The following is a 13,439-nucleotide window of genomic DNA, read 5'->3' as shown; positions in this document are numbered from 1 at the left end:
CGGGTATGTGGATTCTGGGTTTTAATTAACTTACTATGTAATTTTATTTTAAGCTTGATTTTACGCAGCAATTCGGTCGTGATCCAGGGTTTGCGAATTTTCGAAGAACGCGAAGGTTTGGTACGAAGTGGGAAATGTTTTTTATAGCAAGCCCGAAAAGTGTGGAAGAATGTTTCATAGACAGCATCTGCATTATCCGCAGCAAAAACATCCCCCCACTTAATCAGCCGTATTTTATTTCGGAACTGTGCGAGCTGGTGCATTGTAATTGGTTGATAAGCGAAGTTACATTTGTTTTCTCTTTTATTATTACGGATGAGGCTTAGGAAGATGGGCTTGTGGTCGCTTAAACCATACGTGAAAACACCGGCTTTTATGTCAGCTTGGGGAAAGCTTGTAAAAAAAGGTCACTACAGGTAGATGTGTTGGCTGTGACCCTGGTTGGAATCGAGATAGTATTGTGACAGCCATATGCCTGCAACAAAGGCAAAAAGTCACAACTAGCTGCGGTATCAGTCAACACGTCAATTTTGAAACCGCCACCGAAAACAACTGTACATTGTAGATCATGTGCACATGAAAATAATTTCTCCAGAAGCGACAAGAATCTCTCGACATTCCCATTGGGTGGACGGTAGAATACAGAAAAAATAGTTCGTGCGTGCAGCACAGATAAGACTTCACAGCCTTCCGTCAAGAGGCAAAATTCATTAATGCAATTTACTGAAAGATTACCTTGCACAAGCACGCTAACACCACCTCCACGCGAAGTGGTTCTGGACCTAGTGAAAGACTGATAGCTCGGAAGGCACCATGGGATAGAGTATTGGTCATACCACGTCTCAGAGAGTATTATGAAATCGAACTGAAATTTGAGGCTTTCAAGGAAAAAATCAAGTTCATCTTTCTTATTTCTAGCAGAATGGAAGTTTAAGTGAAAACATTTAGTCGCCCGACTATGACATTTTCCAATATAATTAACAAAATCTGATGGAGGTAACAAGCCTGTGAAAGACATGGCAGTAGAAGACATTCATCAAACACGTTTTATGATTTCAGTTCATGAAGGTCGGCAGCACAGGTGATCGTGTGTGCATGACAGCCTTCTTTTTTCCTTACACTTTTCCGCGACGGTGCCAAGCGAAACTGAATCCATTGGCACTAGTCCAGTCTTTAGCGGTCTTCAAAAGCTCCCTGTTAAGGCCAGTTAGGTTTTCCAACATCAAAACACCTTTTCCTACTGTTAGCAGTACTTTACGTTTGTTCAGCCATTGTTCCCTTACCGATTGTTGCGCAAAGCGTATGATAACACCGGGAATCTTATCAGGGTTAGAAGGAAGCCTGTGCACGGCAAGAACAGATTGACTGGTCAGGGGATCAAGCTCCAATTTTGTCGCAAGCACGTTTATTTTGTTGATTAGGGACTCATCTTCATGTATTTTGAGGCCATGAATTTCAAGGTTCAGTTTTATGCTTTGGTATTCCAGATAATTCGATGAAACAGACAACTTTCGTACCTCGTCATTGGCACCGGAGTTTTCAAGGTTGAAAAGCCTGGAATTCGTGCTCCTAATTTCAGCGTCATGCTTGGAGACTTGAGCAAGTATTTCGTCATATTTGTTTGACATTAACTGCAATGACGCCTTAACGCCATCCACCGTTTCCTTTAGGGGTAATAATTCATCAAGCTTACGGTTGATGCCAATACGCAGAGAAGCTACAGAAGGTTCCATATTACTATTCATGCAAGGCGCATTTGTTTTGCTCTTGCGGCAATGTTGACACCTCCAGGCTTTCTTATATTCTTCCGCCTTTGATTTGAAAGTCGTTTCGGCGGTTCCCGAGCATTCACCAAGATGGTAAATATTACTGCAGACGCAACATGTCATGAAATGAGCATCAGCTTCAATGTCAACATCACATTTTGCGCAAGTTCCATGTTCTAAGGCACTCATAACTGAGACAGTTAACAGGCAGGCACGGCGACATGGACGAAAAGCAACGCAACCAAGATTTTCATGACATGAAAACTGTTTACAGCGCAAACACATGCAACCACAAATTATAAGGGACAGGACACAAGCGCTGACTGTCCTGTCCCTTATAATTTGTGGTTGCATGTGTTTGCGCTGTAAACAGTTTTCATGTCAAGTATGCACCAACTCGCCCAGAAAGAAGTTTTAATCAAGATTTTCAATGTGGCGCAAAAAACTAGGCAGTAGCAGCAGCAGCAGCAGCAGCGAGAATACGAAACTTGATCGGATATTACAGCTAGAAAAAGAAAAACTGCACAAACCTGTAAAAAACTGCAGGACAGTTTAAGACAGCGGGTTGGCTGCGCTGCCGCTGCTGCCACAAGACGAGGAAGCACTTGGCGACCACTTCTTATGTAGCGAATGGTGGCGCTTCAGCTGCTTGGGCCGTGACGCAGGACTTAGTGAAGACAACTGTCATATGTAGCTTGATCTTGACGATTAGATTCCAGACAGGCGCTTACGTCGATCCGAGCAAAGCCACGTTCCAAGCACAAGAGCAGCAGCAACTGTAAAATATTGCAGGACAGTTTAAGGCAGCGGGTCGGTTGCGCTGCCGCTGCTGCTACAAGACGAGGAAGCACTTGGCGACCACTTCTTATGCAGCGAATGGTGGCGCTTCAGCTGCTTGGGCCGTGACGCAGGACTTAGTGAAGACAACTGTCATATGTAGCTTGATCTTGACGATTAGATTCCAGACAGGCGCTTACGTCGATCCGAGCAAAGCCACGTTCCAAGCACAAGAGCAGCAGCAACTGTAAAATATTGCAGGACAGTTTAAGGCAGCAGGTCGGTTGCGCTGCCGCTGCTGCTACAAGACGAGGAAGCACTTGGCGACCACTTCTTATGTAGCGAATGGTGGCGCTTCAGCTGCTTGGGCCGTGACGCAGGACTTAGTGAAGACAACTGTCATATGTAGCTTGATCTTGACGATTAGATTCCAGACAGGCGCTTACGTCGATCCGAGCAAAGCCACGTTCCAAGCACAAGAGCAGCAGCAACTGTAAAATATTGCAGGACAGTTTAAGGCAGCGGGTCGGTTGCGCTGCCGCTGCTGCTACAAGACGAGGAAGCACTTGGCGACCACTTCTTATGTAGCGAATGGTGGCGCTTCAGCTGCTTGGGCCGTGACGCAGGACTTAGTGAAGACAACTGTCATAAGTAGCTTGATCTTGACGATTAGATTCCAGACAGGCGCTTACGTCGATCCGAGCAAAGCCACGTTCCAAGCACAAGAGCAGCAGCAACTGTAAAAAATTGCAGGACAGTCTAAGGCAGCGGGTTGGCTGCGCTGCCGCTGCTGCCACAAGACGAGGAAGCACTTGGCGACCACTTCTTATGTAGCGAATGGTGGCGCTTCAGCTGCTTGGGCCGTGACGCAGGACTTAGTGAAGACAACTGTCATAAGTAGCTTGATCTTGACGATTAGATTCCAGACAGGCGCTTACGTCGATCCGAGCAAAGCCACGTTCCAAGCACAAGAGCAGCAGCAACTGTAAAATATTGCAGGACAGTTTAAGGCAGCGGGTCGGTTGCGCTGCCGCTGCTGCCACAAGACGAGGAAGCACTTGGCGACCACTTCTTATGTAGCGAATGGTGGCGCTTCAGCTGCTTGGGCCGTGACGCAGGACTTAGTGAAGACAACTGTCATAAGTAGCTTGATCTTGACGATTAGATTCCAGACAGGCGCTTACGTCGATCCGAGCAAAGCCACGTTCCAAGCACAAGAGCAGCAGCAACTGTAAAAAATTGCAGGACAGTCTAAGGCAGCGGGTTGGCTGCGCTGCCGCTGCTGCCACAAGACGAGGAAGCACTTGGCGACCACTTCTTATGTAGCGAATGGTGGCGCTTCAGCTGCTTGGGCCGTGACGCAGGACTTAGTGAAGACAACTGTCATATGTAGCTTGATCTTGACGATTAGATTCCAGACAGGCGCTTACGTCGATCCGAGCAAAGCCACGTTCCAAGCACAAGAGCAGCAGCAACTGTAAAATATTGCAGGACAGTTTAAGGCAGCGGGTCGGTTGCGCTGCCGCTGCTGCCACAAGACGAGGAAGCACTTGGCGACCACTTCTTATGTAGCGAATGGTGGCGCTTCAGCTGCTTGGGCCGTGACGCAGGACTTAGTGAAGACAACTGTCATAAGTAGCTTGATCTTGACGATTAGATTCCAGACAGGCGCTTACGTCGATCCGAGCAAAGCCACGTTCCAAGCACAAGAGCAGCAGCAACTGTAAAAAATTGCAGGACAGTCTAAGGCAGCGGGTCGGTTGCGCTGCCGCTGCTGCCACAAGACGAGGAAGCACTTGGCGACCACTTCTTATGTAGCGAATGGTGGCGCTTCAGCTGCTTGGGCCGTGACGCAGGACTTAGTGAAGACAACTGTCATATGTAGCTTGATCTTGACGATTAGATTCCAGACAGGCGCTTACGTCGATCCGAGCAAAGCCACGTTCCAAGCACAAGAGCAGCAGCAACTGTAAAATATTGCAGGACAGTTTAAGGCAGCGGGTCGGTTGCGCTGCCGCTGCTGCCACAAGACGAGGAAGCACTTGGCGACCACTTCTTATGTAGCGAATGGTGGCGCTTCAGCTGCTTGGGCCGTGACGCAGGACTTAGTGAAGACAACTGTCATATGTAGCTTGATCTTGACGATTAGATTCCAGACAGGCGCTTACGTCGATCCGAGCAAAGCCACGTTCCAAGCACAAGAGCAGCAGCAACTGTAAAAAATTGCAGGACAGTCTAAGGCAGCGGGTTGGCTGCGCTGCCGCTGCTGCCACAAGTCTGTAGTCTGCGACTAATTGTAGTCCGACTAATTGTAGTCTGCGACTAATTCTCGCGCACTCCACCGAAGCTCTTTTCAAACACCACCGCCTCGCGCGGCACCTGCTTAGGAACAGGCTCCATTTCCCAAAAGTGTGCTGTGCGGCGGCTTTGCCTCAGCAAAACCGATCAGATAGCAGAGACTAAGATTTTCGGACCATGGCCATACGCGTCGCAGGCTCACAAAGTGAAGCGAGTACTGCCACGTTTCGTGAAATCGACTGGCCTCAGTGACCAATTATAGGCATCAAGTAATTTACAACCTCGCGTATTCACACTGATAGTACCTTCTTCCTTCCCTCTCTTTTCTTCCATTAAACACCTTTCGCTGTCTAGGGTAGCAAACCGAACGTGCGTCTGGTTGACATTCCTTCTTTCCCTCCACCTCCTCCTCCTGTTGCGTTTGTTTGACATCATGTCACGAATACAGCGTCCTCTCTCATCTACACGGAATTTTACTAAATGATTAATTTTGTGAAGCTTCTCCCGGTATTCTATCAGGGTATGTGTCTTCGTGACCATTAGGAATTCGGTACCGTTCGAAATATGGCAGGTAATTTGATAAGAAAATCTTAAATAACTGCTTAATTGGCAATTATAGAGGAAAAATTGCAATTCAGGAATTGAGGACCCGAAGTCATATTATTAAATCAACAAAAACTTCACTTCTAAACAAAATTGTCTTGAGTGCTAGAGCCTGCAGTTTTTTATCACTGTATGGCGGTACCGAAAGAAATATGAAACAGTGCACCAGTGACGTCGATCTCTCCGCCCTCTCCCTCGCCAGTGCTGACCAACAGTAGCGGAAGCTTTCGCCCGCACGGTGGTGGCCTTCTCGTTTCTCTGCATGGCGACGCCAGGAATCGACGCGGAGCGTGCTCTACTCCGTTTGCAATCTTATGTGGTACCGCAGCTCGGATGATCACGTTTTCCAATAGCAGCAAAAATAAAGAAAGGCTTTATGGATCAGAATGAAGAGAACTCGTGGCTGCCATAGCATTAACGCCTGCGCTGCAAGGAAGCAGGTGTTGTTTTCTGATAGGCTGGGGAAATGAGCGTCGTTGACACGCTACTTAATTTTCGTTTGGGTTCAGGGCTGGCGACAGCCAAAATACTGCACGCTGTAGTACCTACGACAATTTTTGTGAAGTTGTTGGGCAACTTATGACTGTCGGGCTTCGATTTTGCAAATGCAATACTGCCTCTAAAATCGCTAATGAAAACTTTATTTATATTGTCTGACAAGCCTTACAGTCTGACAGCAGATGTGCAAATGTGCCTATCACAGGTCATATCATATAAAACAGCCTGTATAGCTGCTACATTAGCGCTCATTGGGAACGAAAGCGAAGGGGGAGGGGGTGTCAAGGTGGCTGTGCTGGTGCTGAAACATCACCGCCACTATCCCCGGAAATTTTTGATATCCTCGCCTTCCTGATTACACCCGGGGGTGTGCGTGACAGAAGACCTGTGGGCCCCGGGTGCTAGACAACCTATCTACGCCGGTGGGTATGTAGTCTTCGTGGAAGATTATCGGACTGCATCAGGGCCCGCTCCGACGGCAGCGCAAACTCATGACGTAGCGTTTTCTCGGTTGTTTACATACCTTCCTTGATGTCGATGTCGCGAGGTGTTACGTTTTTCGGTTGGCTGCGCGCGCGCGTACTTTAAAATTGATTTTAAATATGTTCTAAGCTATATTAGCCGTTTATATTTTGCAGACGATGTGTTTTTTCCCACAAAAATCGATCTCACATGTTAAGTCGAATTCGAATTTTCGTGTCAGTACTCCTTTAATGTGTGTACTGTCGTCAACAAAATGTACGAGAAGCTTGTCATGGAACTAATGGAAGATGAAACGACATCGCGCCTAGGCCCCAGATTGCGCTTCCTCTGTGCACAGAGAACGAGCGTTTCTCAGGAGATGGTAATGCGTATTCGAGTTTAGTGTGAACATATGTGTGCGTGACGCAATCAAGTATTTACAGCTTGTTATCTGTTTCGTCATATTATCGTCGTGTTCGCGCTGCCCTACAAAGGTTCGAGAGGGACCACACAGTCCCTCTCGAACCACAGCACAGGATAAGTCGAAAAGGTCAGCTGTTGCTGCAACCAGCGAGGAGCGACGTCGATTGCTTTACAGTCAAATACTGTGGTGCCATCACAGCTCGCACGTTTTCCTGGCCGTCAACGCGGTGCTTTACAACATGGCCGGCAGCGTGATGACCTTTTCGGCCATGGGACACATGGCGGCTTTGAGGGGCTCGCCGACGGTGCCGGACGTCGAACGACCGGGTGAGCGTGGCTCTGATCACGTACCGGAGCTTCCCGGCAGGGTCCCAAAGTGTACACCACCCTCGTAGCCACGAATGGCAGTCAAACCTCGGCGCCGTGTGTTCGCGCGTGCATCAATTCCTTCGCATGCGAGCCTCAGTGTTGCGAGATCGCTGACAGCACAATGCGATACTCCCGCTTTCCGCCGCGTTGGTGCGGCTTCGGTCGCTGCGCTCTGCCTCGACGTCACCCGCCGCTCCGCGCAGGGTGGAGAAATGCGCCGCCGATCTCGTGCCAGAGACGCCGCCGAAACGCGAGCGTGCCGATGGCGTTTTTGGCGGCCCCGTCAAAGAACGTCGCCACCCTGCCGCGGAGAGCGAGGAGGACTCGCGGCGGTCGCCTTGGCGTCTCGGCATCCCCTGCGCGTCAGTGGACCGGTTCCACCTCTCTCCATCGGCCACGTTTGCGTAAATTCAAACTTGGAGAGCCGCGATCTCTAGCACATCATTTCAAAAGCATAGCACCTCAAGAAATAGGTTCTGGAGCTATCTTCTAAAACCCGCAAGTTTTACTTCGGCAAGAACAGTTTTATTGCGAAAGAAACGCTCTGCTGATGGCAAGCGTTAGTTTTCAACTCTTCTTCAAGTATCTATACATATTTTGCTGCAAGAAAACACTCGACTAATTAACACTAAATCAATAAACTTCAACAACTCTCCTTTACAAAGGGTTAACGAGACGAAATTTTGAGTCGTCTACTTTGACACTCAACTAAAGTGGCATTAACATGTCCACGAAACTACACTAACCGTCTATAAGAAAATCCCAATACTGTATAAACTACATTACATTTTTCCTTTGAACACACTCCATACTCTTTATGTCGGTTTTATACACTCACAGTACGTATGCCATTACCATATACGGACTCACGCACCCTACCACTTTATTGCCTGTTATTGCAGCACAACAAATAGCGCTTCGAGGTATTCTCTTCCTAAACAGATCGGACTCGGTCACATTCGCGTACGCATTACTTAATATACTACCCGCGAAACATCACATTGATTGCGATGTTCTCGTTTCGCTCTACAAAATATCGCACAAAATTATACTATGTCGTTCTGTAAAAATAATTATCAAAATGCCACATACCCATTACGATCAGTCACCTCGAAAACGCTAACCGTTCCGAAATCTCGCACTAATTACGGATCATTTAGATTCTCGCGTACCGCATCGCAGCTCTGGAATAAATTACCGACAGATCTAACAGCAGAACAGCCACTTATCGACACACAAAACTACCCTTCACTCTTTTATGGTCGCGTCACTTTCTGAGTGAGTATGTACCATATTTGTACTGTCTCACATTCTCACGCGCTCTAGTGTTTATATAACCGCATATAACATAGGGGCCCCCTCCACAACTCCTACGAGAGTTATAGGGCCCCACCTTTATACCATACGCAATGCACTTATCTTCATGTGATTAATAAAAGAACTTGCGAGGGTACCGGGCCAACGCGAGGCGGCGTAGAGTCGCAGGCACGAGACGGCAGGCAACTGTGTCGAGCAGAGGCGCGGTGTGTGACGGAGAACGTGGAAGGCGTGCGTGCGCGGTCGGCATGCGGGCAGCGCGCGACAACGAACTGAGTGTAATCGGCGGAGCAAGCCGCGTGCGGCGGGACGGAACGCAGACTGCGTGTGTGTGCTTGCGCCGAGGATTTCTCGAAATAAAGAACTTACTTGACAAGCTTCACTTGAAGCCAACACGCTCAGATACGTCACGGCAGCTGACTTCGCAAAAGTGCAACGTCTACCGAGCGCTTCTCCAGACTGCGCTTTATGTGCGCTCGCGAATTCACCGGATTCTTAGTTTGCCGGTTGCGTCGTAATGTCAGCTAACGCGTATGGGTGCCCTCCGTCACGAAAGCATGCTCCAGCTCTGCGTCGGCGCAGGTCAAGCTGTGCCTTTCGTCGCACTGCCGATGGCTCTGGGCTCCTTCACATTTCCGCGCGCGGCCAGCGGCTGTTTCTTCGCTGCGTTCATCCTACAATCTCTGGCCGCACAGGTTAGTACGCTTTTCATCGAGATCCTTGAGCTGATGTCTCAAAAGAACTCACGGGCTGTGAAGGAAACTGCAAGCTCCAGATTAATTCCCATTGCGGCAGCCGGAAAGTGCATGAGCACAATATGGCTATTGAACCAGCGTGCGTGGGTCCACACCTTTGCTCATTGTTAGCTTAGAGGTGTACGTCACCTTGCTTTTTGTTCGTCGTGTATGTACACTCCGCCAACACTGAGGAATTTGGCTTGGTGTACGCGTAAAACATGGCCAGGAAGAATACTTATAGGTGATGTCTAAATCCAAGACCCAGCAACGGCTATTTCGGTTACAGAAGTCAATCTCAAAGGCCATGATTTTGCGTGCGGCAGAAGGTTTGCGGAGCTGAAAACACAGCACCATTGTCATATTTTATAAGCGACCTATTGTGTGCGTGACTCAGCGACCTGCCTCGAATTGAGCCCAAGAAATCGCACATCCATGTCCAAATGTGATAGAACTGTGTTTCAGACTCGTGTGCCACGCGGAGGCCGATTTGTAGCTCGCGCTTTCGCCCGCGGTGCTGCAACTGAGAGGCAGCGGCTCCCCGTAGATAAACACAGTCGCTCTAACTGGCAACCAACGGCGTGTGTCGCGAGGACGATGGCGTTGTGAGCAAGAATTTCTACTCAACACAACAACAGATGCTATATGTTCCCTTCATTTCTCTACCTTGCCGTACAAGATGTTTATATATTTTGCCCCCAGCTGGCGCTGGTTAACAGCGCGCTTCAAGAGATGCTTGTGGATTTGGAAGCCCGGCTGCCGTCCAAGAAGACGTTCGTCACGCTCTCCTACTGCTTCATCTGCTTCCTGCTCTCCTGCGTGCTCTCTTCTCAGGTGAACACGGATTAGGAGAGCAAATAGAGCAACTTGGTATTGATTCATGTCGAAAGTGTAGCGCTAGAACATCACGGGGACTAAAGAAGAGAGCTACACTTTCGAACGTTTACTATAAACCTTGATTTTAATGGAAAGCGCTGTTCTCGTCCTTCGTCCTCGCGTGGTTCTGTGGTGCTACTGCCGCCATGAGTGCAGTGAACCAGCCGCTGTCCACTGCTCTCGGCGCGCCCAGATAGAGATGAATTAGCCTTCTCGTAGAGTTATAAAGCAGCGCTGCGAAGTTCAAACGCATAGTGCTGTTTGGGTCCATGCGCATGTTTCAATCTGGCAGTGCTGCTTTATAAGCATAATATAACGCAGGCCTTAATCAATGCAGTTCTCGTAGGCTACCTCGCCTTCTTGTAGACTCACATTTCTGGGTATATAAATTGTACATATTGTATAAAAAAACACCTTCATTAGACATATCTGCTTCGGTCTAATATATTTTCGGGAGGATTGCGTGCCGAGAGCCAACAAACATTTGTGGACAAAATGTACAAAGCCGTAGGTTCGTCTGTTGCCTGCAACAAAATCAATTGACTTCACGGGATAAACACATATGTATGGTGTCTGCAGATTGTTTTATTTTTAAAAGCGTGTAGCAACGGCAATTTACAGCGAAGTAGAGGCTCAAAGTGAATATGGACCTTGTACACCTGTATTAAAGGTAGGCTAAGCAGGCATACGGCGGAGTAAAATTCACTACTGTAAACACCTCGCGTTCCTCATTTGCTCAAGAAATCACTAAAGCCGGGCAACTTCGGCAGCAACAAGGCAATAAGCTATATTCAAGATATCGCTGAAACTTTGTGAGGGCATCAGGTACTGTTAGTGTAACACGATTGCTATAAAAAGTCCTAGGGGCCACATTTTTTGTATGTTAATAGTACCAAAATGTCATTGGAATCAAGTTGTTTTTTATTGGTTGATGATGAGTTTGGCGTATTGTGGCGCTAGGGCCAAGTATGGCCAAAGTGCTCCAGGCCACAGTTAATGAGTTGACAATGGAGTAATGAATTATGTAATTGGTTGTGACATGGCTGTAGATGGGCCTAAAGAAGAGTGGCGGTGAAGTCCGTAAAATGTACATGTACGATAATTATGGAAATCACCAATGAAGTGTCGTCTAAACACAAGAAATACATTGAGAGTGGAGGATAAAATGAATGACAGTATGTCCATTGGGAAAATTTTCAAAACACACTACTGCGTTTTCAGAACCCTTGAAACGCAAGAGCCCGGAAGCATGCGCGTTACAAAGCGGTCCCATTGCAACAGGCTGTTGCCAGAGGATGCACTACGAATCTCTAGTGCTTATCACTTTCAATAAAGCAAAATTATTCAAGAACTTTAAAACTGATTTGCTGTGGAATTATACGGCTATGGTCCAAGGAAAATAGCCTTATGGCGAGGAATGTGCTCTCTGTAAGCTGAATTCGGGAAGTACTTCCCACGTAGAAGTTCTGCTTCCTGGAGTTCTAGCGAAACATGAAGGACAATGAGCCTCTTACCACATCTGCCACACGTTGGAGTCTCAACACCAGTCAGCAGGTAATTCTGGGTGCCATACGTGTGCATTATTCTTAGACGACAGAATAGCACATCGTTGTGTCCTGTTTTCATTGTCGAAGTACAAATGCCTAACTGGGGCTTTGAGCAAAACAAAAATAAGGTGAAAACGGAAGCCAACATTTCGACAAGTGGACTTGTCCTTTTCAAGGCGACATATGCTTTCCTCGGCACAGTATATATAGGTAGGGATCTTCTAAAGGAGAGAGGGGGTAAGGCGGGTGGGTGCAGGCGCGAACGAAGGTATGTTAGCGGCGAGGGTGTAGAATTGAGAATAAAGGAGTGCTGTGCACAAGGCCGGTGACATGGCCGTCTGTCAGCCGTGTGCCAACTGGGGTTTGATTACGTAGAGCTTATTTCTCGTTTCAGCATTCTGCAAGCGTTGCCAATGGTTTTTTTTTTTTCTTACGTAAAAAGGTTTGAGATCTTCGGCAGGGACAGCCGAAGTACAATTAACAGCTTCCAATGCAACTAATTAGCCATTTAGTTGGCCAGCGTGTTACCCCGTATTTCTCCATGGCCAGGAACTCAGCACACTATCACATGATGATGAGAAGAGTAAATGGTGCACCAAATACAGGGTGTCTCGGCTAACTTTAGCCAGAGTTCAAAAATATGCGAATGCCACGGAGCTGGACAGAACCAAGGTAATGATGTTGAATTCAGACTACAAAAGGCAATAATATTGTTACGTAGGAAGACGCAGACGAAAAGCAATACAAGGTATATTTACAAGGAAATAAGCCGCACTTGGCCAAGAGGCAACAGCCCGCGCTAGACTCCAATCGTCGTCGTCGTCGTCTTCACACTGCTCGCCTCTTCGTCATCGCAAATACTGTTTCGTAGCACTACCCCCGGCGGCAAAAGTGCCGTCCCATAGCGACTAAAGGCCGGACTAGGAAGCAGTGTAGTAGGCCTTGAGCCCACTGACGTGCACGACATCACTATATGCCAGAGTAGAGGACGAGGTTGAACTCACAGGAGCAATTTCGTACGTCACAGGCGTCACCTGGCGCAGCACACGGTAGGGCCCTATGTATCGCGAAAGGAGCTTCTCTCAAAATGCGACGTGACGAGAGGGCGACCACAGGAGCACGAGAGCACCAGGCGAAAACTGTACGTCACGGTGGCGGGCGTTGTACTGACGCTGCTGAGTGGTTTGCGAGGCTGTCAGTCGAGTACGGGCAAGCTGGCGTGCATGGTCGACGAGGGCGATGGCGTCACGCGCATACTCGTTTGTTGGGATCGCAGTAGGAGGAAGTGCCGTGTCAAAGGGCAAGGTCGGTTCGCGAGCGTACAGTAGATAACATGGAGAAAATAATGTCACGCAAGAGAAAGTCCGCGACGACAGTGGCGCAACTGGTAGGCAGAGCCCGCGTGATAGCGCATCGGGTGGCGTAATCAGTTGCGACGGCTACACATTTGTTTCCAGAGGATGACGTGGGAAAGGGACCGAGGAGGTCTAATCCGACACTAAAGAACGGTTCCACAGCGATGACGATCGGCTGGAGATGACCGGCAGGTAGCACCTGAGGTGTTTTCCGACGCTCGCAGGGATCACAGGCCGCAACATAGCGTCGGACGGAACAAGCGAGACCAGGCCAATAGAAACGGCGGCGGACGCGGTCGTACGTGCGGGTTACCCCAAGATGTCCTGCAGTGGGTGCGTCATGCATCTCAAAGACCACAGTTTGTCGTAGATGTTTTGTCACGACAAGAAGAAGGTGAGATCCATCAGGGAGGA

General features: G+C 48.4%; 1 protein-coding gene across 1 annotated transcript in view; it reads left to right on the top strand.

The window, feature by feature from the left end:
* Nucleotides 1-10,096, top strand: part of LOC126527449 (sodium- and chloride-dependent glycine transporter 1-like) — a 52,276-nt gene extending 42,180 nt beyond the window's left edge. The window contains exons 5-6 of the mRNA XM_050175283.2: nt 7,027-7,154; nt 9,927-10,096. Coding sequence (XP_050031240.2) covers nt 7,027-7,154; nt 9,927-10,096 — 298 coding nt within the window. The remainder of the gene's footprint in view (nt 1-7,026; nt 7,155-9,926) is intronic.
* Nucleotides 10,097-13,439: the final 3,343 nt, after the last annotated feature.

This window comes from Dermacentor andersoni, chromosome 9 (assembly GCF_023375885.2).
Source record: "Dermacentor andersoni chromosome 9, qqDerAnde1_hic_scaffold, whole genome shotgun sequence".
In the NCBI taxonomy this organism is placed as follows: Eukaryota; Metazoa; Arthropoda; class Arachnida; order Ixodida; family Ixodidae; genus Dermacentor; species Dermacentor andersoni.
This window is presented reverse-complemented; position numbering and strand designations above follow the sequence as displayed.